This window comes from Daktulosphaira vitifoliae, unplaced genomic scaffold (genome assembly GCF_025091365.1).
Source record: "Daktulosphaira vitifoliae isolate Bord-2020 unplaced genomic scaffold, ASM2509136v1 Scaffold_4, whole genome shotgun sequence".
In the NCBI taxonomy this organism is placed as follows: domain Eukaryota; kingdom Metazoa; phylum Arthropoda; class Insecta; order Hemiptera; family Phylloxeridae; genus Daktulosphaira; species Daktulosphaira vitifoliae.
In genome coordinates this window covers 20,568,237-20,594,104 of record NW_026099575.1, presented here as the reverse complement: position 1 = coordinate 20,594,104, position 25,868 = coordinate 20,568,237, and the positions used below count along the sequence as shown (strand labels likewise).

The 25,868-nt window shown below is 27.0% G+C and overlaps 1 protein-coding gene across 50 annotated transcripts in view; it reads left to right on the top strand.

The window, feature by feature from the left end:
• Positions 1–25,868, top strand: part of LOC126904244 (titin) — a 130,847-nt gene that overhangs the window by 7,577 nt on the left and 97,402 nt on the right. For all 50 annotated transcript variants that reach the window (XM_050683111.1, XM_050683109.1, XM_050683114.1 and 47 more), the window contains exons 2-35: positions 5,809–5,851; positions 5,919–6,061; positions 6,750–6,902; positions 6,974–7,071; positions 7,129–7,353; positions 7,414–7,628; positions 8,454–8,781; positions 9,507–9,653; positions 9,783–10,024; positions 13,257–13,486; positions 13,552–13,695; positions 13,837–14,094; positions 14,175–14,318; positions 14,381–14,650; positions 14,708–14,924; positions 14,991–15,138; positions 15,199–15,379; positions 15,445–15,702; positions 15,839–15,975; positions 16,033–16,699; positions 16,753–16,896; positions 16,958–17,356; positions 17,421–17,675; positions 18,143–18,286; positions 18,940–19,743; positions 19,815–19,953; positions 20,014–20,267; positions 20,323–20,459; positions 20,946–21,204; positions 22,158–22,415; positions 23,525–23,668; positions 23,738–23,992; positions 24,058–24,201; positions 25,409–25,666. In XM_050683111.1, coding sequence (XP_050539068.1) covers positions 5,809–5,851; positions 5,919–6,061; positions 6,750–6,902; positions 6,974–7,071; positions 7,129–7,353; positions 7,414–7,628; positions 8,454–8,781; positions 9,507–9,653; positions 9,783–10,024; positions 13,257–13,486; positions 13,552–13,695; positions 13,837–14,094; positions 14,175–14,318; positions 14,381–14,650; positions 14,708–14,924; positions 14,991–15,138; positions 15,199–15,379; positions 15,445–15,702; positions 15,839–15,975; positions 16,033–16,699; positions 16,753–16,896; positions 16,958–17,356; positions 17,421–17,675; positions 18,143–18,286; positions 18,940–19,743; positions 19,815–19,953; positions 20,014–20,267; positions 20,323–20,459; positions 20,946–21,204; positions 22,158–22,415; positions 23,525–23,668; positions 23,738–23,992; positions 24,058–24,201; positions 25,409–25,666 — 7,842 coding nt within the window. The remainder of the gene's footprint in view (positions 1–5,808; positions 5,852–5,918; positions 6,062–6,749; positions 6,903–6,973; positions 7,072–7,128; positions 7,354–7,413; positions 7,629–8,453; positions 8,782–9,506; positions 9,654–9,782; positions 10,025–13,256; positions 13,487–13,551; positions 13,696–13,836; positions 14,095–14,174; positions 14,319–14,380; positions 14,651–14,707; positions 14,925–14,990; positions 15,139–15,198; positions 15,380–15,444; positions 15,703–15,838; positions 15,976–16,032; positions 16,700–16,752; positions 16,897–16,957; positions 17,357–17,420; positions 17,676–18,142; positions 18,287–18,939; positions 19,744–19,814; positions 19,954–20,013; positions 20,268–20,322; positions 20,460–20,945; positions 21,205–22,157; positions 22,416–23,524; positions 23,669–23,737; positions 23,993–24,057; positions 24,202–25,408; positions 25,667–25,868) is intronic.

The window sequence follows — 25,868 nt, the reverse complement described above, 5'->3', positions numbered from 1 at the left end:
TAATAGATAATATGTAATTAGTAATTAAGCGATAAATATATTATAAAATCAGCATAATAAATATATATTTTTTTAACTTTCCTATGATATGAATAATTTCATGACGTTTTGAAAAATTTGGTTTTTTCATTATGCTTAATCAAATTTTGGATCTTTAAAATTGAGTATAAGTGTTATTTCTCATAAAAAAATTATACTTTTGATTATAATTTATTTTACTTTGAACTATACATCATAGCTGATATCACTACAGTCTTATAAAACTTATCTTTCAGCGTCATTGGAATTCTTTTATCGCACAACACACCTGATGCTTTTCTCCACTTCACCCATACTATTTAAACCTGTATCATACATACTCGTCAATACCACCATTTTTTTCACAACTGATTCTATATACTTAAAACTTTCCTATCACGTCCTCGCTTATTTCATTAATCTCGTCACCTACCTTGTTTTTTCCTTTGTTAAATTCGTACTCTATATACTCTGTCTTACATCTACTTATTCTTAATCTCTTTCTTTTAGGAGCTGATTTCTACACCTCTAGCCTTTGTTTAATTTCCTTCCTACTTTTTCATATTAACACTGTATCGTCAGCGAACAACATGCACCATAATACATATCTTTGTCTTTCTCCTGTTATTTCATCCATCACTATATAAAATATGTAAAGTCTTAAAGTCTCACTTTTATGAGCTTTCCTAAAATTTTCTGTTACTTTATCCACATTTTTTATCTTGGTACAAGTGCCATTATATATGTCCTCTATTATATCATTGAACCTTTTCTGTACTCTTTTTCTCATTAATGTCAAATTTAAAACCTCTCTTGGTACTTAATTTATGTTTTCTCCAAATCTATTTATACCATACACAGTTTTTTATTTTTTTCCCCCATACTTTTCTATTAGTTATCTCATACAAAAAATTGGCTCAATCGTTTACTTTCCAGACAGATAACCAAACTGGTTCTTTGTTACTGATGTTTCTCCTCCTATTCTTTTGTCTATTACCTTTCCCCAAATTTTCATACTGTGATTCATAAGTTTTATGACTCTATAATTTCCATACTTTTTAATGTCTCATTTGCCTTTAAATATTGGCTCTATAATACTATTCTTCCATTGTTTTGGCATTTTCCCTTCTTATAGGATTTTATTAAAATGATCCTTCAATCACCTTAGCAACGCCGCCTAATATTTTCCATACATCTATTGTCACTTCATCTGGTCCTACTGATTTATTTATTTTTCATTGATGCCACAGCCTCCCATACCTCTTTCTCGCTAATTAAATCTACCGGTTTTTTGTTCTATAAGATATACTTTAATATCTCTTTTTATTACTGAATGAGGAGTATCCCTCATTCAGTAATTTTTCAAAATACTCCTTGCCCCTTTTTTTCACATCATCATCGTTTGTTAGCACACTTTGATCATCACATTTTATACACCTTACATTGTGATTACCTTTAGACTGTTTTTCTCTTACTTTTTCAAATCTATAATCTATATTTTTCACCTTTCTTTGTTTTTAGCCTATTATACAATTTACCACAACTCTTCACCTTACTTACTGCACACTTGGCTTCTTTACGCTAGTATTCATACTACATCCAATCTTCCCTCATTTTGCTATTTTGCCATACTTTGAACTGCTTTTTCTTACTTTCTATAATTTCTGAACGTTCAACACCCCACCAGCAGGTTTCCTTGTTTCCTGGCATTCTACTCACACCCCTAACCTCACCAACAATCTCCTTTGCAATATTTTTTACACAACTCGCAAATTTATTCCTCACATCATTTATGTCTCCTTTGACATTCCACACTGTTCTATCTATTATCGTCTTTAAAAACTCTTTTTCATTTTCCCTTGTCAATTTTCACCACCGGATCCTTGATTCTCTTCTTGTGTTCTTTCTGCTTTTGTACATTCTCTTCCCGCTACACCACAAGTCCATTACCATCAGTCTATGTTGTGTAGTTATATTCACGTCTGGGATAACTTAATAATTTTTTACTCGCTTTAAACTGACTCTCTCTTCCACATAAAATTATCAATCTGTGATTTATTACTCCCACTCTTATATATTATATAATGTTTTTCCCTCTTTCTAAATTATGTATTAACCATAGCAAGATTATATGATGCTGCGAAATCCTGAATCATTCTTTTTATTAAAACAATATCCTCTATGTAGTCTTTCATATCTTCTCCTCATTTACCGACATGTCTATTCATATCTATACTTATCACTGCATCCTAATTACCAGGTATTCTTTGCATCACTTCATCCATCTCTCTCCAAAATACTTATTTGTCTATTTCATTCTACTTGTAGTGCTTAAGCACTTACACATTCAACATTTTTTCCTCGGATACTAATTTAACGACTATAATTCTGTCACTTTTCCTAACTACTTCTACTATACTACTTTTCATCTCCTTATCCATTATTATCACTATACCTTTCTATGTATTGGTCTTACCTGAGTATATTATTTTATAACCACACCTATTTCCCTTGCTTTTTCTCCCTTTCACTTAGTTTCCTGCAGACAACAAATATTAACTTTTCACTTCTTCAATACTTCTACCAGTTGTTGTTTCAACATTCCACGTACATATTCTTATTTTGTATCTATCTTTCTGCCTTATACATGTTTCAAGCCTATAGTTGAGTGATAATGTCTCTACACCGTTGATACTTCAAGCATTGGGTAGGTCTATATACACGACTGGTGAAACAGCTACCACACAAGTTATCCAGCTGGTATTATATACTTTATTCTTTAGTCCTTCCACGTCTCTAACTACATTATTTCCTCTTGCCTATTGTCCTCGCGTACATCCGAGATGGGACAATCCCCATAAGTTCTGCTCAGAACTCCTCATACTTTTTGACAAAATTGTACACTGGCTGTCGACCTTAAGCAACCTTATTAGTCGCCTCTTACGACTGGCAGTAGGACCGTGGAAATATTTTTATACTCTATCCACAAGTATTATTCATTAATTGAACCCATAAAATTGAAAATAACATAGAAAATAATCTGTTAAAAAATTTTGTTTGATAGTTAAGGTGGCTTTTAATATTTTTGTACAAATTTTATTTTTGTCTTATCATAATTATGATATTATGATATATAATTTTTTTTTATAATATATCACTTGTATTTTATTGTAATGTATTATTCGCATAATACATATATATGCAAAATAATGGCAAACTTAGAGGGGGTCACAGAGGCACATGCCCCCCATTGACTGAGTCATAAAAATATTTTATTAAGCAATGTAATGATGTATAATATCATTAGAAAAAGTTATTTTTTGGTTATCGATAATAACATGGATTTATGAAATATTAGTTGATACAGTTGTCTTGTGGAGCAAAATTTGACACCCGCACAGTTGTCCCGTTAATGTTATCACCTATTTTTAAAGTGTTTATTACGTAGAGATACACATTGTATAAAATGAAATATTTTTATTAATAAAAATGGACTCAAAGCAATTAACAGATTTTTGTTAAAAAATATCTAAAATATATTTTAACAAAAGTTATAAGCAAAAAAAAAAGTCAAATCATGAACATATTTTGTGCCCTCCCATTATACATTTCCAAATACGCCACTGATATAAATTGTATTATTCCTACAATTTACATCCCTGAGTATTGTGTTCAACGATATATTATATTTATTAGTATCATATATTCCTCTTTATTTTTTTGCGTTTAGATAAAAATTTGAATTTATTTAAAATTAATTTCATTAGACATAATTTGACAACGAATATAACTATCACTAATCGATGATAGACCAATGAAGTTTTTGTATTTTATTATCAAGGCAAAGATTGATGACAATGTGTTTTATATTATGAATTTTATTATAAATAGATAGTTATTACACTAAAATTTGCGTATTTATTTCATATTTAAAAACTTTTAGTTCTGGTTGGGTTACTGAAGCTCCCTTGATAATATTATTTAAATTAAAAATAAAAATTAAATTTTAGCAATGAATTCATTGCTATTTGAGCTGTAACCATCCGCACTACATACCCCCTATATACTACATACTCAATATATTTTGATAGTTCTTAACATATTTTTTATGCTGAAATTTAAATACAGATCATATTCAGTATTTATTTATTTAACTAAATACAGAATGACAATTATAATTTAAGTCGTTAAATTGCTAAAAAAACATGTATCTAAAAACAATTTTTTTTTTTTAAGTTTGCATATTCTTATCTAGTTATAAGCTAATTTAACAAAAAAAAATACAATTTAATATATATTTTTTTTATTACAATGTAAAGAAGGTAAAATTTATTATTATTCATTAATCTTATAATTAATATAGTTATTTATTAATGGAGGTAGTACTATAAGGGTAGACGTGAAAAACATACCTGATTTACCTAGTTGCATTGAACATTGCAGTCGTTTTTAGCAGGTGCTTGAAGGTTAACAAGTGTTAATTAAAGCTAGCACCTAAATATCCTAAAATGAACTGGACACTAACCTTATTAGGTGATTAGGTTTTGTTTTCATTTTCGTAAAAAAAGGATTTTGAAATAATAATAACATTATCAAATATTTTATATAAATAAATACTATTTTATATATATTCATGTAAATTAGTTGATGATGACCTTGATGTATATATACGTCAAGGTATATAATATTCTAAAGTATGGCACAATAAAGTTCAATATCGTTACCAAAATGTATAATTTTTTAGCTTTATGGAGTCTAAGATTATAACATAGAACGTATTATAATTGTATAATTAATTTAAAAAATTATAATCGAAAGTATAGTTTTTTTATGAGAAATGACACTCCTACTCAATTTTAAAGATCCAAAATTTGGTTAAGCATGATGAAACAACCAAATTTTACTAAATTCTCATAAAACGTCATAATTTTACAATAAAATTATCGCTTAATTACTAATTAATAATTTTCTCAAATCTAGAAATGATAGAAAAAATCTGAAGCTAGATTCGGAATCAGTGTCAAAATTCCTTTTAGAAATCTTGTAATAATTGTAAACAAGAAAATGGCAAATGTCTACAAAAAGTTTGTCTTATTTTTTTTTGTGTTAATATACCTCAAAATATAGAAAATTATAGTAAATTTAATTTATTATTAATAGGATAAACGATCATGTACTTGCAGGTCTAGATTTTCATTTCTAGTAGGTACAGGCATAAATAAAAAATTAGTAGGTGGGTAAAGTCATGTACCCCGATTACACCATCAAACAAGTCTATTTTTGTACAGAATAAGAAAAAATATATCGCTAATATAATATAGATATACCTCAGTAAATATGAATTCTATAATTCAAATGAAGATAGATAAATAGGTACAGATACTAATTTTGTGATAACATTTAAATTTTAATATTACCTTATTTTTACTATTACACACTTAAGACTTATTAGGATATGTATATTTTATGTAATTAAGTAAATAAAATCGATGTGTTTTTGAAAATTGATGTTAGATAAAAATCAGTTTTATAAATTTGATTCATTTTCATATTATTCACAAGTATAAAGATTTAATAATAATCTATATCTTACAATAGAATTAAAAATAATAAATATAATTTTATTTAAAATAAAATATATTCAGTATTGTTACAGTAATAATCAAATACAATATTCTATACATTTTGATTTTTATCAACTATTAATGAAGTTAATATTAGTACATAGCAATCCATTGGTTGCATTTATTAAAAACAGAATTAATTGTTTTTTTTTTTCAATTATTTCAGTTCATGAAGGCTTCATTGTGCAACAGTCCATTCCTAGATTTGGGTAAGCCTAAATTAATAATCTAAATGTTTATAAAATTAATTTTATCTATTGTTTTTTATAATTCCAGAAATGATGCTGCACCACCAGTATTTGAACAAATTTTTAAAAATGCTAGATTTGCACAAGGTGGGAATGCAGTCTTTGAAGGAAAGGTAACGGGCATTCCTAAACCTTTTGTGTCATGGACCAGAAAAGGGGCTCCTTTATTAGGTAAGTACAATAAAATTACTATTCATTAAAATGCTTAGTGAAATTAGAGATTCTAGTGTAATTATTAAATATGTCCGCTTTAAGTAATTTTCTTTAAACACTAAAAATAAATTTGATTTACATTAAAATGCAACAAGAATAATAAGTTATTTTTTTATCATAACTTATCTGACATATCTAATATATCATATATCATAGCTGTGCACCTATGCATAAAGCAGTTACTATTAAATAAAATGATGCAAAAAAGTGAATCTACAAAAGTAGTGGATGTATCTGGTATTGGTTCAGTGCCTTCAGTTATTTGTAACAAATATCATGGAGTTACAATAATCAACCAAAAATTAGTTGGTGTTTCTGAATTTTGAAAACTAAAAATCACATTAAAAAATAATATTTTTTATATCTCTTAAAAATTAACTTCATAGAGGTACTTTTTTTCAAATAACTAACAATTTAAATTTTTTCCTTAATTATTTTTGATGATTAACTTTTTATAATTTGTTTAAATTATAAAAAATTAAAAATCTCTAAAATAATTTTTAGGAAAAAAATTGTTATAACTTTTTACTGATGAGATTTACTTTTTATGTACTATAAATTATTTATTTATTTTTAATTATTATGGTTAGTAATTTATTTGTTTATTAATATTATATGTCTTAATAATATATTTTTAAATATTTAGAATCTTTCAAGTACCAAATGAGGTATGATCAACAAACGGGGAATGTTGTTCTTACAATTAATCATATTGGACCTGGAGATGAAGGTGAATACACATGTTCTGCTCGCAATCAGTATGGAGAAGCTATTTGCTCTGTTTTTATTCAACCAGAAGGTACAAATAAAATTATATTATCTTAAAAATAACTGGTTCTAAATATTTAATATTTAATATTTGTTATATAGGACATACAGTACAAATACCTCTTAACACCTATGGTTCACAAAGAGTTCAGCAATCACAAAATACTCATTATTCAAATAATTTTCATACATTTGAAGAAGTAATTTAAATAAATTAAAAAATAATTGAATAATTAAAAAAAATTTTTATTTTAAAGGATTTTAAAGTTGATACCTTTGAGTATCGTTTACTTCGTGAAGTTTCTTTCAGACAATCAGTTACCAAAAGATACCTTGGGGAACAAGATGTAAAATTTACTAGTAGTGCTCATCAAGGACCGATTGTAGCACCTCAAGTGTTACAAAAGCCACGTAATTCAAAATTGGTTGAAGGATCAAATGCAACATTTACAGTGAAAGTATCAACAGCAAAAGACTTACGAGTATACAATTATCATATTAATTTTTTATAAGTTGCCCTTTAATTTTGTTTTTTTTCTTAGCTGACATGGTTTAGAAATGGACAAAGGCTTGTTAATGGACCAAAACATCAGATTAATTTTACTAACCAAATAGCTACATTATATATTCCACAAGTACAATGTGAAGATAGCGGACATTACACGTTACTTGTTGAAAATCCACAAGGCTGTGTAGTATCATCTGCATATCTTGCAGTTGAACCAGCTCCAATTATATATGAACATACAGAAGACAAGTAAATTAAATTTTAAGTGTTCTTGTTTTATTATTATTTATAAAGTAACAGATCATTTAATTAAAAAATAAGCTAAATATGATGATAAAAAAATGTAATTAATTTTTTTTATTGTTATTGAACAAAAACAGTTGTACAGTAGGGTTGTGGCATAATTGGGACAAGTATAGATGATATCTAACTGTTATTAAAATCACTATCGTAAGAAACACTTTGATGCAGATCTGTAAATAGTGTTTAATTAAAAAAATTGGTGGATTATTCCAAAAGCAAAATTAACTCCTATTTTTTATTCTAATTTGACAACTTTGATTTATCGATTTAAAAATTGTAATTTTTTGAGGAATTTCGACCATTTACGGGGAATGAGGGGAAAATGTTCAATTTTTGAGGGTAATGTCTTCAACTAGATACAATTTGTGATCTTATAATTGAGAAAAATTGTTCCAGTGATAGTATTGATAGTAGAAATAGTAGACACAAAAAATAAAATAAACACGTCAAGGTTAAATTAATACTTACTCAGTTTCACATCAAAGCTAAAATATTCTAATAACTAAGTTTTTGAAAACATTATATTTGCATGAATTATGTGAAATAAGTTTCAAAAAATATATTTTAAAAAAATCAATGATTTTTATAACAAAAATTTCTTTTATGTCTGTTATTTTTCCATGTATTAGTAAAAAATTGTTAGTAATTTTTATATTGTAGGATAGTTTATAAATTTTTTAAAATGGGAATTATGTTTTTAAATTATAAGAAATAGTTTTAAGATAACTTATTTTAGTATCAAAGTGCAATTTACACTTAATATATTTTTAGAGAAAATATTATAACCAAAACTCATAATAAATTGGAGGCAATAGAACCAGCTGAAGGTAAAGTGTTGGCACCAAACTTTGTTAGAGTTTGTGGTGATCGTGATGTAACTGAAGGAAAAATGACTCGATTTGAAGTTAGAGTAACTGGGAAACCATATCCCGAAGTTAAATGGTATATAAATGGTCGCCCAATTAAGGATGATTCTACACATAAAGTTTTAGTTAATGAGTCTGGTGATCACTCTTTAATGATAACTAATGTATCTCAAACTGATGCAGGTCAAGTTGTCTGTGTTGCCCAAAGCAAATCAGGAGAAACATCTTTCCAAGTAATAAAAATGTTCTATATATTATTAGAATTAATGTTAACTCAAAATATAAAATAGTTTTGAAAAAATCTATCTAACTAGTCAATAACAACTTTTAGAACTAAGATATTTAAAAATGCACTGCATTTAGTCATAACCCAAATTGAACAAAATATTTAGAGGGAGTATAACTGAATTTCTCCCCTACTTAAAAGTATTACTTTTTAAATTTATATTAATTTTTCAGATTTTTTAGAGGGTCTGTGATAGAATTAAGGGGAGCTAGGTTTCTTGTAGATTCCTGATTTAGTACACTCAGTAATTTAGTTTAGGATCTTAATATTACTTTGATATTGAATTATGGAGAGTTGAGATTATTTTTTAATAATATTTTATTTTTATAAATTATTTTTGAGGTTTAAATTAAAAAGAACAAAACTATACATAAAATTCTCTTCTTCAAAAAAGTAGTAATAATTAAAAAACATATTTAAATTCTGTTAATTAACAAATTATGTAGCAAGATATTAAAACAATGAATTATTATGAACTTATGAAGATGTAAATAATTATATAGTAAATACCAATGCTTATGTATTGAGACAAACTCATTAATTAATCTATTAACAAAAGTTTAATACTTATTTTTAAGTAAATAAAATAAAATTTAAAACATTAATAATATAGATTTATGTTGTTCTTAAAATTTAAAATATGGCTAAAGTTAGCATATTATTTTTGTGTAGTGTAAATTAGGTGTCATTGAAAGGGAGTTAGTTGTAGCTCCAAAGTTTGTTCAACGTTTTGCTCCTGTCAATGTGAATGAAGGAGAACCAGTAACATTGAGTGTAAGAGCAGTGGGCACACCTATACCAAGAATCACATGGCAAAAGGTATGATTTAAATTAAATTAGGAAAGCAAGAAGGTATATAGGTTATAATGATACATGTACTATATAAGCTTTGAAAAATATAAAAATGATAGATATAATATTAAAAATTTCATTTTATAATTTTTTTAGGATGGTGTAATGATTAATGAAATACCTGGAAAGGTATCTCTTTGGACTGAAGGAGGGGGATCAGTGTTAGAAATTGCACATGCTTCTCTAGCAGATGCTGGTTGGTATCAATGTACAGCTCAAAATACTGCTGGATCAACAGCTACTAGGGCTCGTTTAAATGTTATAAGAAAACCACAACCAAGTGACTATGAAGATCGGCGACTTAAATTTCCAAAACCAACAAGAGTTATTAAACCAGAGTAAGTCATTTTTGTTTAAATCATTACAATGTTATACTTCAAAATAATATGATACATTAAATACAAAAAAAAGAAATAAAAATTCAGCAGCTTTTAATTTTTAGCATAATGGAGATATTTTTATTTTAAGTAAACTCAATTTAACTTAATATATCTTTTGTTCATTTAGCGACTAACTAATATATATTTGATATTTTTCATTAAATACTTTTTTTTTTTTAATAAAATTGGAAATTTAAAAAAAAAAAATTTTTTATTAGTTTAAAAAACTTAGTATAATCAGGATGCGTTATAGAAAGGACAAGTATAGATGTATCTGACTGTGATTAATAGTATCATCATAAAAATAATGGTAGCACAGTGTGGTCGTGGCATAGTTAGAACAATTTTTTGCCATTAAAAAAAAAACCATTTTTGCGCCGATTTCAAATCTGCAATTAAAGTTTTGCATATCCTTCTAATTAATATAACAAATATTTGTTTGTTGATGTATGAATAATCAATAAATATATTTTAATTAAAAAAACACGTAACAAGCAGAATTTATTATATGCAATATATCAATATAAATAATTATTTAAACACCAAGAGTTGCATAGAATTTATTACTAAGACTTATATCTAAATAAATTATTACAATAAAAATACAAAAAATAGTGATTTTAATGAAATTTTGAGTTTTTCTCAAAAAAATAAGCTAAAAATATCATTTTGAATTGAATTTTCGCACGCATTATTTTTAACATATTATAAATCAATAAATAAATTGATAAAAAAAAATATTTTTAATTATGTTTTTCATGTGTTTCTAATAAGTAATAATCTTAGAAAAAAAGATGATAGAAAAAATCTAGTTTCAGATTTGAAATCAGCATTAACACAAGTAAAATATATATTGGTCTATAATCATTAAAAAATATTCTATTTTAGTGATTTGATTTTACTGTGTAATTCAGTATAAAAACAAATTTTATACTCCTATTAATCTGGTGATATTTAATTAAAAAAAGTTTTTTTGAAGTGGCTATTTTTTACAGTAGTGTGATTTTGAGATATTTAAACATGACAATACAGAGTGATCCATTTAACATTGACCAGCAAATATCTTATCTTATCTAATATGTGTCTTTACGAGCCATCATAACCGCTGCAATTAACTACCTGTATTACAATTCTACCCGTTTTATACATATATATAGGTAAAAAAAATCAAAACTTTAAAGTGAAATAACATGCAAACTAATCAACTTAAATGAAAAATTCAAACGCTAAAAATTATAAAAAAAAAAAACTCTATCAATATATCTAACTAAAAATATATGTTTCCATTTGAAAAAAAAAAGTTGGTACCCTTTTAAGGCATAAGGGATGAACCTAAAAATTATCTGATCATGGATAAATGTAGAGTTTTATGTAACTAAAATAATTAAAAAAAAAAATTATTAAAATAATAAATAGTTTTTGAGATATTTGCTGGTCAATGTTAAATGGATCACCCTGTAGAACATTTTCAAAAGTTAAGTGGACTTTTGTAAAAAAGTTGTTATTTTGAATCCCTCCCTGTGAGCAGGTAAACGATCAGATTTTCAAAAAATTGATATCAAATGAAAGGGAAATACTTCAGATGTTTATGTACAAAAACTATTTTTTTCGTTCATTTTTCAATAATTTATGGCAATTTTTAGAAAAAAACTCGAAAAAAATATCAAAATTTACAGTTTTTAAAAATTGTAATGTTTTGTAGAATTATCACTATGTACGGAGAACGAAGGAAATATATTCAATTTTTGAGGGTAATGTCTTCAACTAGTTACAATTTGTGATCTTTTGATGTATTGTTGTGAAAAATCGGTCTAGTGAGAGCCGAGAAAAAGTAGTGACAGACACAAAAAAAAAAAAAAAAAAACATAGTACAATTAATATTTTCTCAGTTTCACATGGAAGCCTAAAATACTTTGGTAGATAGTGTTTAATTTTTTAAAGGAAATGTTGCATTATACAAATTTTATGATTTATAAGTAAGTTAAAATTTAATTGAAATTATACAGAGTGTTCAGTGTATGGAACATATCAATTGTTATAAACAATGAGAACAAAAGAAACTCGTTGCCTTACAAACTGAACACTCTATATATGTCATAAGCCATTAGAACATTTTTTCGGAATGGAAAGCCCCTTTAATATACATATTAGATTAATATTAAATGTGGTAAAAATTTTCTCAGAAAATATTTATAATAAACACTTTAAGCTTACCTATTTAATTTAATTTTATTAAGTGGAAAGAGTGGGTTAATGGTAGTACTCGACTCCCTATTTTATATGATAATACTATTTGACCAAAAAATAATTTAAAAAAATAATAATCAATGTAAAACATTACAAAAAAAAAGGCGATTTTTTACATATAAATAACATTTGTTTAGCTTTGGGAGCCTTTTACACAAAGAAAGAAAGTTGTTGGAATAAATTTTTTTTTTAACATATAGTATACTATTTATAATTTAACATATGTGATAAAAAACACAGTATTTCCTCAACAATTTAAAAATTAAGTTTAAAATGTTATAATTTCATACAAAAGTTGTTAATTTGAATTCCTCCTGTGGTCAGTGAAAGGGTGAGATATTCAAAAAAATATTCTTAAAGAAAGGGAAATACCTAAGGTATTAATAAAAAAAAATTGTTTTGATTCATCCAATTTTTAAAAATTTGACAGTTTTAAGGAAAATTTTTTTTTTAAATTGTAACTTTTTTGATAATTTCCTGCATTTACAGGAATGGAAAAATGTTTTTAATTTTTTGAAATTGTCTTCAACTATATACAATATATGATCTTATAATCTAATATATCATTAAAATAAATTCATCCTGTAAGAGCTGAAAAAAGTGAATACAAAAAGAAAAGTACACATAATAGTAAAATAAATTGAATAAAATAAAATGCAATAAAACTTATACCTTTTTTAATTAACATAGAAGTTAAAAAAAAATTTTTTTAACACCTTAAAATTAGAGATTGTCAGACCTTGTACTTCATAATTTTGGAATCAATTCTCATATATCCTTAAACCTTGTTTCACTATTAATAATATAATTTAATGATATTGTGTATTGAAAGCTGTATAAAAAATAAATTGTCATAAATCTATAGAAAGATTTATGTTCCATTTATGTCTAGTAATACTATAAATTTTTTCAAACTATTGAATTTATGTATTTAAATATTTAGATCTGAGCCTGAACCTGAAGTGGTCTTCTTAAAACATGTTGAAAGAGCTAAACCTCAAGCTCCAAAAGTTGAAGAAGATAGAATTTATCCTCCACCACGATTTATTGTTCCATTGGCTAATATATTACAAAATGAAGATGCACGTATTCATTTTGAAGCTAGAATTGAACCTGTTGGTGATCCAACAATGGTTGTAGAGTGGTTTGTTAATGATTATCCATTAAAAGCTAGTAAGTGTTTATAAGATTTCAATTAGTTTATTTCTTTGAATACTATTGGTTGTTTATTCAAACAGGTTCCAGAATAACAACTTTATTTAATTATGGATTCATAGCTTTAGACATATTAAGTATTATACAGGAAGATATGGGAGAATATACTTGTAGAGTGACAAGTAGTTCTGGAACAGCTCAATCTTCTGCTGTACTTAATGTTCAAGGTATATCATTTTTCTATTCTTTTTTATACAATTATCCATCTTATATCCGTATAAATTGTTTATTGTTCCATACAATTATTCTACAAAAAAAAGCAAAAAGCTTTATACTACCCAATAATATTTTTATATAATTTCTTTCAGCTCGAGATGAAATTGATAAATCTAGTCAATATCCTGAAAGCTTACAGTACATTGAACAATTAGAGGATTATTCCAAGTATCAACGAACTGATAGCTATGATGAAGCTCAGCCTATACCACCTACATTTGTACGACCTCTTCGTGACTTAGGTGATTTGCAAGAAGGAAGGAATGCTCACTTTGAAGCCCAGCTTAATCCTGTGAGTGATCCTACAATGAAAGTTGAGTGGTATAAAGATGGAAAATCGATAACAGCAAGTAAGATGTTATTATTTGGAATAATCTAAAAATTATATACTCAAGAATTTGCACATAAATATTAAATAATAAAATTTTAGGTTCACGTATAACTTCTATTTTTAACTTTGGGTATGTGTCCTTAAATATTATGCATCTTCGTGCTGAAGATAGTGGTGAATACACATTACGTGCCATCAATAGATGGGGTGAAATTATAAGCAGAGCTAAACTTAATGTTATCGGTAATGATTTGCTTACACTTTATTGAAAAATGATAACCAATTTTTTTCTTTTATTATTGAAGCTTTTAGCAACAACACAGGTGATTTAGGATATCCAGAGCAACAAAGATATATTGAAGAAACTCAGGCTTTAGAGCAATCTTATCAACAACATAAAAATCATGAGTCTGTTGTACCAGAAAGTGTTGCTCCTCCGCAATTTAAAACTCCCATTAAAGATCAAATTAATATCAAAGAGGGTAGTTTTGCACACTTTGAAGCAAGATTAGAGCCGTTGGGAGATTCAACTTTACAAGTAGAGTGGCTAAAAGATGGAAAACCTGTTGAAGCTAGTAATAATAGTTGTGCTTTTCAGTAATATTAACATTTTTTAATGACTTATTTTTCAGGCTCACGTATGACTGTTTTCTTTAATTTTGGCTATGTTGCATTGACGATTAAGCATGTAACTTCATTTGATATTGGAACATTTACATGCAGAGCTTTTAATAATCTGGGTGATGCATCAACATCAGCAGCATTGACTGTTCTTACACGAAAAGATGTTGTCAAAGATAGCCAACATCCTGGGGGAATAGAGAAATTTCAATATTTGGAAGAATCTAAGTATATAATAAAAAACATAAATTGAATCATACAAAATCTTTTTCATTACAATTGAATTCATTACAGAAAAAATAAGCGTAAAGCGGAAGAAGAGACTATAATTACTCAAAAGCCTAAATTCCTTGGTCCATTAAAAGGTACAAACAAAATAGCTGAAGGCCAAAGAGCTCATTTTGAAGTTCGAGTCGAACCACAAAATGATGTCACTATGAAAGTAATTATATTTTAACAAATTAATTTTGTTTTGATTTTTAATTTCGTTCTGTTTTAATAGATTGAATGGTATTTCAATGGTCGTTCGTTAATGAGTGCTAATAGAATTCAAACTTACCATGACTTTGGTTATGTAGCTTTGGATATACTTGGGGTGCGAGCAGATGATTCTGGAACATATGTAGTTGTAGCTAGAAATGCTATTGGAGAAGCTCAATTATCTACAACTATGCAAGTTGAAGGTATATGTTTGTAATAAGAAATTAAATAGGAGTAAAGTTAATACTTAAAATAATTATTTTTACAGTTCGAGCCAATATTGATACAACTTCTATGCATCGTGGAGTTATAGAAAAAGCTCCATATCTTGAAGCTAAAAAGTTTACTGAGCCTCAGTATGATATTGAAGAAATATCCAAATCAAAACCAATTTTTATTCAGCCATTATGTGATCCGCAGCCAGTAAATGAAGGTAAAAATATTCATTTAGAATGTCGTCTTGAACCTATGGGAGATCCAACTATGCGTGTGGAATGGTTTCAGAATGGAAAACCAGTGACAGTTGGTAAGTTAATTTGAAATTTATGATAATTTTATGTCTTAAATTTTTTTTTTTTTTTTTTTCAGAAAATATCTTACTATTTTATGTTTACAATATTTGATTTTTGTTCTTGATCCTGATTTATTATTCTTTACTATAGGTTCACGGTTTCGTACTTATTACGATTTTGGTTATGTAGCATTGGATATTATTCATGTAACATCAATAGATTCGGGAGAGTACACTGTTAGAGCTACAAACCATTTAGGATCTGCTCATACATCAGCATGTGTTAATGTGAGTTTTATAATTTACTTTATTACAAACATTTCTTAACTAATAATAAATTAATAGGTTTTATGTCGGTCTGGAATTTTGACTGAGAGTCAGAATGAATATGCTTTGGAACAAATACAGTTATTAGAAAATACTTCAAGATATCAGCATAAAATGGTAATTGACGAAGAAAGTGTTATGCAAGCTCCTCAATTCACTAAACCATTACACAATATACAAACCATGGAAGGTACTAATGTTCATTTAGAATGTAGATTAAAGCCGGTTGGTGATTCAGCTATGAAAGTTGATTGGCTTGTAAATGGTTATCCTGTAAAAACTGGACATAGATTCCGACCAGCTTATGATTTTGATTATGTTGCGTTGGATATTTTGAGTGTGTATCCTGAAGACTCTGGTATATATACTTGTCAAGCAAGAAATGAAATGGGCGAAGCTGTGACTTCTAGTTCAGTTAAAGTTAGAGCCAAAAAAGATTTAATATTAGATTCTCAAAATCCTAGTGGTTTGCAAAAGATTCAATACTTAGAAGATTCATCTAAATATAAGAAAGCAGAAATGGTTGATGAAGAAGTTAAAATAAAACCTCATTTTTTGACTAAACCAAAAAATGTTGAAAATTTAAAAGAAAGGCAGCATGCACATTTTGAATGTAAACTAGAACCAGTTACTGATTCTAATCTTAAAGTTGAATGGTTTAAAAATGGAAAACCAATAATAATAGGTAAATTAGACTTTTTCATAGTAAACTCTGAAATTAATAGGTTTATTAAATAGGTCACAGATTCAGACCAATCCATGATTTTGGGTATGTTGCATTAGATATAATTGACGTGATTGAAGAAGATTCAGGAACGTATACATGTCGTGCTATTAATTTATTAGGTTCTGATGAAACTAATTGTCATTTATCATGTAGAGGTAATGCAGAGGTTTTATTTTAAACATTTTAAGTACATTTATTTTTTTAATTTTATTTAAGGTTCATCAGCTGTAGTTACTGAACCACAAAATGAAATGGGAATTGAACAAATACAATATCTTGAAGAGCGTGCCAGGTATCATAGACGAGAAGATGTGGAAGAAACAACTACACAAGCACCAATATTTACTACATCTTTAAAAAATTGTGATATCAAAGAAGGTCAAAGAGCTCATTTTGAGTGTAGACTTATACCAGTGTCTGATAGTACAATGAAAGTTGAGTGGTTCCATAATAATACCCCAATAAAATTTGGATCACGATTTACTGAAACAAATAATTTTGGATTTGTTGCTCTGGATATTCTTCAATGTTTACCTGAAGATTCTGGTATTTACACTTGTCGGGCTACTAATATACTAGGACAATCCATTACCTCTGGAAATCTTAATGTGCAATGTATGTTATAATATTATTTAAATAAGTATTGAAAATATTTAAATGTTTATATTTTTTATTACAGCAAGAAAATCAATTTATCTGGAATCACAGCATCAAGAAGCTTTGAGCCGTTTATCTCAACTTGAAAATAGTAATCGTTACCAACGTTCTTCAGTTATTGAAGATGTAGTTACACAAGCTCCAGTTTTTACTCAACCAATGAGAAATTTAAAAACAGTTGAAAGTCAATCCGCTCATTTTGAAGCCAGATTAATACCTGTTGGTGACGATAAGCTTAGAGTAGAATGGTTGAGAAATGGAATTGCTATTCAAGCATGTATGTATAATATTAATTAAAAGTGAAATAAGTTATTATAATTTAATTTTATGCAATTATAATAATATGTTTCAAGACCAGATAATTTAATTGTTATCATTCTCTATAAATTAAGTAAAAAAAAAAACCCAGCACAGTGTGGTTGCGGTACCCAAATTTTTTTCAATTTTTAAGGGTGATGTTTTCGACTAGATATGATTTGTGATCTTTTGACGTATTGTTGAAAGAAATTGGTTCAGTGAGAGCTGAGAAAAATGTGGTAACAGACAAAAAAAAAAAAGAAATTAAAATAAAATCCCCACATAGTAAAGCTTTGCATCAAAGCTAAAGAGGTTAATGAAAAAGTATAAAAATATAATAAATAGTCCAAAATCAGACTTTAAAAATTAAATTATGAAAACTTTTATTCTTTGAACACTATAATAAAATGATTTATTAGTTTAACTGCCATTCAATTTATTTGATAGCTAATCGAGTGACAACTATGCATGATTTTGGTTATGTTGCTTTAAATCTCAAATATGTGTACCCAGAAGACTCAGGTACTTACACTTGTCGTGCTGTCAATGAATTAGGACAAGCAGTCACTTCAGCTACATTAGATGTACAATGTGAGAAAATTTTTTTTACTAAATTATTTTAATATAATTTGTGTGCGGGGTGATCAATCAAAGATAAAACACTCATTTTCACAGAATCTATTCAAAATTTCAAATTTTCATAAAATAAAAAATCGTCTGATAAAAAACACTCTAGAATATATGTTGTTAAATAATTTTGTTTTTATCCCTTCTGGAATAAAATATCTAAACTTTAATTTTCTTTAATAGGAACTGTTACTTTTAGTTTAATGATTTGATAGGAAATAAATTAAAAATAATTTTGCTTTAATAATTTTTTTTTTATCCTATGTTCATCTGTTACAGCATTTTAGTACATAGAGTGGATATATTCTATCATATCATCAAACTAAATACTATTCTATCAAAATATCAGATTCTCATTAAAGAAAATTTAAGTTTAAATATTTTATTCTCAAAGGGACACAAACAAAATTATTTAACTACTTATAATTGTAGAATTTTTTGAATCAAACAATATTTTTCTTTACAAAAATTGAAAATATTCAATAGTTTCTAAAACAATGAATATTTTATTCATAATTGACCACTGTATACAAGTTATATAATTTAAAATATTGAGATTTTCATATTATGATCATAAATTAAAAATGTTTTAATCATTAACTAAATTATTATTACAGCAAAGGATTCTCTTCAATTAGAGAGTCAACATGAGGCAACATTGGCTAAACTAAGACAGCTTGAAGAACATAGTAAATATCAACGGTTTGAAGAAAAGGAAATTGAAGTGACTGAAGCTCCCAAATTCATTGTTGCTTTAAATGGAACTGAATATATAATGGAAGGCCAAAGTGCACATTATGAATGTCGCATAGAACCATATCCAGATAATACATTAAAATTAGAATGGTTACATAATGAAAAACCATTACAAACTGGACATCGATTTAGAACTACATATGATTTTGGGTTTGCATCTTTAGATGTTTTATCAGCCTTACCAGAAGATTCTGGAGAATATATTTGTAGAGCAATAAATAAAATTGGTCAAGCAGAATCTTCTGTAAAATTAGCAGTGCAATCACGGGCTTCTATTATAAATGAAACTCAGCACAAAGAAGCTTTACAAAAGATACAGTACTTGGAGGATGATTCAAGGTATAAGCGAGCTGCTGCTGAAGAAGTACTTTCTACTGAAAAACCTCAATTTGGAAGACCACTTAAAAATGTGGAACATCTTCCAGAAGGTAAAAGTGTACACCTTGAAGCAACATTGATTCCTGTAAATGATCCAACCATGAAAGTAGAATGGTTCAGAAACGGAATACCAATTCCACAAGGTCATAGATTCAAGACAACTTATGATTTTGGATTTGTTGCTTTGGATGTACTATATGCATACCCAGAAGATTCGGGCACTTATATGTGCAAAGCTAAAAATGCTTCTGGAGAAGCAGTAACAACTTGTATTGTTACAGTTGACTGTAAGATAAAATTTGATTATTTATTTAGTATTGAAAAATAAGTCTTTTCATTAATAAATTAATTTTTCTAGCTAAGGAAGGACTTCAGCTAGAAACATTAGATGAGGACAGATTGAAAAAAATAAGACAACTAGAAACTTATGAAAGACCAATTGCTCAAGAAGCTGAATTGGAATTACAAAAACCAGTATTTCTAACACCATTAAATAAGTATTTTTTAGTCTCCTAATATTTAATTATTTTTTAATTAAAATTCATGGTTATATCTAGTCTTCAATTGAAGGAAGGAGAACATGCACATTTAGAAACAAGAATAGAACCAATTAATGATGCAGATTTAAAAATTGAATGGTTTGTAAATGGTGTTTCAATTAAAACAGGTCACAGATTCAAAACTACTCATGATTTTGGTTATGTTGCTCTTGATATTCTTTATGCTTATGGAGAAGAATCTGGTACTTATATGTGTAAAGCAACCAATAAAAAGGGAGAAGCTGTCAATACTTGTCAAATTAATGTTGCTTGTAAGTTTATATTTTTTTGTTTGTATTCAATTAGATTTCTTGATATTTTTTATAGCTCGTAGAAGTATTTATCTTGAAACTCAACACCCTGATGGTCTTGAAAAGATTCGTGAACTTGAAGCTCAAGGACATCCAGCTAAGCTTGAAATTGCTGAACCACCACCAATGGCACCAATATTAACGCAACTTTGGGTTTGTATTAAAATTTAATTTAAATCATTAAAATTCGTAAATTTAATGAAAAATTAAGTATAAATATAAACTAATTAATATCATTTAAATATTTTTGTAATATCAATTATTATTTCAGAGGAAAATAAATTAAAATTATATAATATTACATTAAAAAAAAAAAAAAATGACAATATGTAACAAAAATTACACTAATTAATTCTATTTTTTCTTTAAAAAAAATCCGTACTTAGGAAATATCTGGATATTTGAATTAATGATGTATAACATGGAATTTTCTTATATTTGGATACCTTATTTGAATGATTTAATGAAAGTTTCAAAGCCATTAAATTATTAAAAAAAGTAAAAATCTTATCCAAATGATTGTGACTCCTAAATAAAATTTAGAGTAATTTAATATACTGGTTTTAAACTATTTATATTGTAATGAAATTGCTGTGCAAAATGTGTTTGAAATTTTTTTAATGAATAGTACTATTTTAGGGCACTACTGAAGTAGCTGAAGGAAAAACAGCCCATTTTGAGTGTCAAGTTAAACCAATACATGATTCAAATTTAAAAATAGAATTTTTCCACAATGACAAACCACTTGGTTCGGCTTCTCGTTTTCATACTACCCATGACTTTGGATATATTTCATTAGATATTGGCCATGTGGTGCCTGAAGATAAAGGAAAATACACCGTAAAAGCTACCAATGCTCTAGGACAAGCTATATCAACTATTAATCTAACTGTTAATGGTAAAATTATTTTATTTTTTTAAATTCTAAGATATCATTATTAATTGAGATTTGCCAGAGCTAAAGAAGTTAATGATATTAAAAAAAAAAACAACCGAAAAATACAAAACTTAAAAGTTTAACTAACATTGTTTTAAGTATGTCATAATACAAAGCAAACCACAAAAGAAAGTGAGAATGATAATACGAAAATGATGATGATGATTACTTTGCTTAGATATTCACATTTGTGTGATTATATAGTAGTTGCCATGCTCGGCTGACAATCTGGATTGGCTGTGGGTGTTGAAAAGTCGTTGTTATAGGAAGGGAATAAGAGTAATAATAAATAATAACACCTAGATATGAAGTGCAGACAAAATAAAAAACATAAATACTAAGTGTACCTAAAAGTAGCCTAAATTATGAGATGAAAATGAAATGCATGACACAAGTACTTCAATGGGAGAAACAGGGGTTTGATTTGTGTAAGACACAAATACTGGGCGTACCAGATAAGGAAGATAATAGAGTATGAAGTGCAAGACACAAGTACTTTGAAAATGTAGAGGACAAAATTAGGTAAGAGTAAAGGGTGTCAAAAGAAATGAACAAAGACTTGACTTTATATAATTAACTGGGCAACAACAACCGAGTACTAGGACTGATGAATGACACAAAGCATAAGGCTACGTATTGGAGTTGATAGTAGCGTTTCTGTCTGTGGTTCATTTTATATTTTCTCAAAGATTTAATGTTATTCATTAATGGTTTGGTAAACTAATTACATTGAAAAGATAGCATTTTTAAAAATTTAACCTCAAGTATCTTTGAATCAATTTTTTTTACTTTGTTCCCTTCAGCTCTCAGTACTTCAAATACTAAACTGATAATTGTCAGTCATTATTATAGTAATTAAAATTAAAACTAATTTTAATTATTATAACTATAGTTACTTTTATGTGTGATTTCAGGCAGTGAAAGTATTATTTTAGATTCTCAAAGACCTGAAGGCTTAGAAAAAATAAAGGAACTTGAATTAGCAGTACCGTTTAAACGACCTGATTATCCTGAACCAATAACTAAACAAAGACCAATGTTTACTCAACCTTTACAAAATATAGATTATATTAGTGAAGGCCAAACAGCTCATTTTGAATGTCGTCTTATACCCGTAGGAGATGCAACTATGACAGTTGAATGGTTCAGAAATGGACAACCACTTGAAACAAGTATAAAAACATATATATATATTAGCATAACCCTCAAAAATCAAATGTCTAATTTTTTACACAGCCCCTTACTTTTTTTTTTTAATGCTCATAAAAATGAGCTGTGCACAATTTGGGATTGATCCGTTAAGGTTAATCTATACCCAGAACTCTTAAATTGAGTTGATGAGGAAATTTTTATAGAAATAACTGATCTATGTTTCATAACTTTTTTTTTGCTTAATTTAGAAAGTAATACTCATGTAAAAAATTTTTATAAGAAATTCAAAAATACGTTATAACTGATTATCTTTATTTTTACTTATTTATTTTTCGAAAAAAGCTTATTTATTAAAAAAATAATGTCTAAAAGTTTAATTTTTTATTTCAAATATGATAATTATACTAGATTTATTGTAAAATTGCCAGTTAATTATTTAAATTTTTTATATTATTATATTTTTTCATTAAAGGATATAATTTATTTTTTATATCAGTTATTTCTATTAAAATTGCCTCATCAATTCAACTTAGAAGATTCGAGATTATGTGTTAACCTTAACCGATCAGTCCCAAATTGTGCACAGCTCAATTTTATGAGCAAAAAAAAAAAATTAAGGGGCAGTGTAAACAAAATATTTGATTTTATTACTCTAAGATATATACATATATTAATGAAATGACAACAAAAAATTGGCTGTATTATAAGAACTTCAGTCTACTAAAACATCTATAAATTATAACCTGGAGCATTCTAAGAATTTTTTCTAGGGTGGGGGATGTTCATGGATAATTTTTTTACTGTTTCGTCTAACAAAAAAATTCAAATCATCACCACATAATTAACATAATTATCCAAAAAATACTTTGAGGCATCTATGTTTAGATATCAATTTTTATTAAGAAAGAAAAATTGAAATAATGCTTTTATACATAACATTAAAATAAAAAAAAAAAGTTAAAAATTTTAACCATTACTAAAGTTTTAGTTAACATCATTTCCCTTTACATTCATCAATGGAAGTCATATAATAGTATTTTCTTTTGAGTTAATCTTCCCTATATTTTATGACATCTATTACATTTAATTTTAGTTCTTAGTTTTACTATTTTTGTTATTAAAATCATAGGCTCACGAATTACAAAATCAAATGATTTTGGCTTTATATCACTCAATATTTCTCATGTCAGAGATGATGATAATGGAGTGTACAGTTGCAAAGCTATGAATGTGTTAGGAGAAGCTATTACTACCGCCTCTATGCGTGTTAAAAGTAAATATTTTTAACAGAAATAATTTGAGTATTTTAACTCATTGTAAATATATTTCATTTACCAATTAGCTAAAGATGATATTCAGCTAGAGAGTCAACATCCAGAAGGATTAAAAAAAATTGTTGAATTGGAACGAGGAACAGAACCTTTAAAACGAGATGAGAAAGAAAGATTATTTGAAAAACCTATATTTACTCAACTTCTCACTGGACCCTCTGAGCTTGTAGAAGGTCAACATGCTCATTTTGAGTGTCGTGTGGTCCCAGTTGGTGACCCCACTTTACGTTTTGAGTGGTATGTTAATGGAGTTGAGCTTAAAATGGGTAAATATTGATAAAATAATATTTTTGTATTAGAACAACTTAAAAAATTGTTTAACTACATTTAGGATCAAGATTTCATGTTACCCATGATTTTGGTTTTGTGACATTAGATATAACTGCAACAGTTGCTGATGATTCTGGTGTTTACACATGTAAAGCGATTAATAAAGCTGGAGAAGCTATATCTTCAACATCATTGAAAATTAGAGGCAAGTTAAAAAAACTTTCTAATTAAATTACTTTTTCTGTTATGAAATTATTTTGATGTAATGAAGGTGTTTCAGATCAAACTCATAATTTTTAAAACTTTTGATCTAGTTAATATTTATCATAAGTTAAAATTATTGAATCAAGAAAAATATGGAACTAAAAAATACTAAAAAGAATTCTTTCCATTTAATATATATATTAGATTAATATTAAAAGTAGCAATATTCTCCCTGAAAATACTTATAACTAACACTTAAAACATTTTTGTGATTTTTTTTTGTAAAAGGGGGTTTAATAAGTTGAATATCACCTCCCTTTTGTAGGACTAATACTATACTGTTTAACCTAATGGAAAAACAAATTAATTGAAAAAAAAGAAAATTATAACATTACAAAAATTGGTAATTATTTACACCAAAATAACATTTTTTGTAAATAATAAATTTGTTTTAGCTTCGATGGGAAGCGGAGAAGGTATTAATTTTACTATGATGTGTTTTTTTTTTATGTCTGTTGCCACTTTTTCTCAGCTCTCACTGGACCGATTTCTTTCAAAAATACGTCAAAAGATCACAAATCGTATCTAGTTGAAGACATTACCCTTAAAAATTGAAAAAAATTCCCTCGTTCCCCGCAAATGGGGGAAATATCCAAAAAAATTACAAATTTAAAAATCGCTAATTTTCGAAATTTTTTCACTTTTTTTTCTTAAAACATCCATAACTTTTTGAAAAATCAACAAATCAACATAATTTTTTTTTATACTAAAACCTTAAATATCTACCTTTCATTTGATATCATTTTTTTTTAATTTATAGTTAGTACCATAAGATTTAATTTAACGTAACTTAAAGCTTGAAGTATTTTCAAAAATTAAATTGGAAACATTAACTTTTCATACAAAAATTGAATTTAATAAATTTTTTTTTACTAAAAAATTTTTTTCTATTTTGGACTAATTTATAATTATATTTTTTACAATTTGTTTTTAATAAGTAAAATAAAATAAAATTTTAAATGGATTGCACATACACCATTACGAGCTGTACTCACCTACTCTATGTATTAGAAAGCTTGTAACTTCATTTAAGCACATACTTTAAAACTGTTGTTGACTCATTAGCATTTTTGTAAAAATTAAAAGATAGCTATTTTAAAATTTAAAATTGTATATATTTATGTATGTATATTTATTAATTTATTTAGACCGTTCATCAATTATCCAAGAACCTTTGCAACCAGAATCTTGGGAAAAAATTCAATTGAAAGAAGCTGAAATGAACAAAGTACCAGAAATGTTTATTGATACAAGACCTCAGCAAGTTCCTGTATTTACAAGCCATTTACAAAACCAAGACCATCTGGTTGAGGGCCAACATGTTCATTTAGAAGCTCAAGTAGAACCTAGAGCTGATTCTAATTTAAGAATTGAGTGGTTTAAAAATGGTTTAGCATTGACAACTGGTAAGAGCTATAAAATCAAAAATTTAAGTTACAAAATATAAAGTATTAATTTGAGTAAAATTAAAACTATATTAAAAATATTATTAATTTAAAAAAACTAAAAAATATTAAAAATATTAAACTCAAAAGCCACAAAAAAATTAATGAAAAGTCGCGGATACGTATTTCGGAAACAATGTTACCATTATCAACGCTAAACACA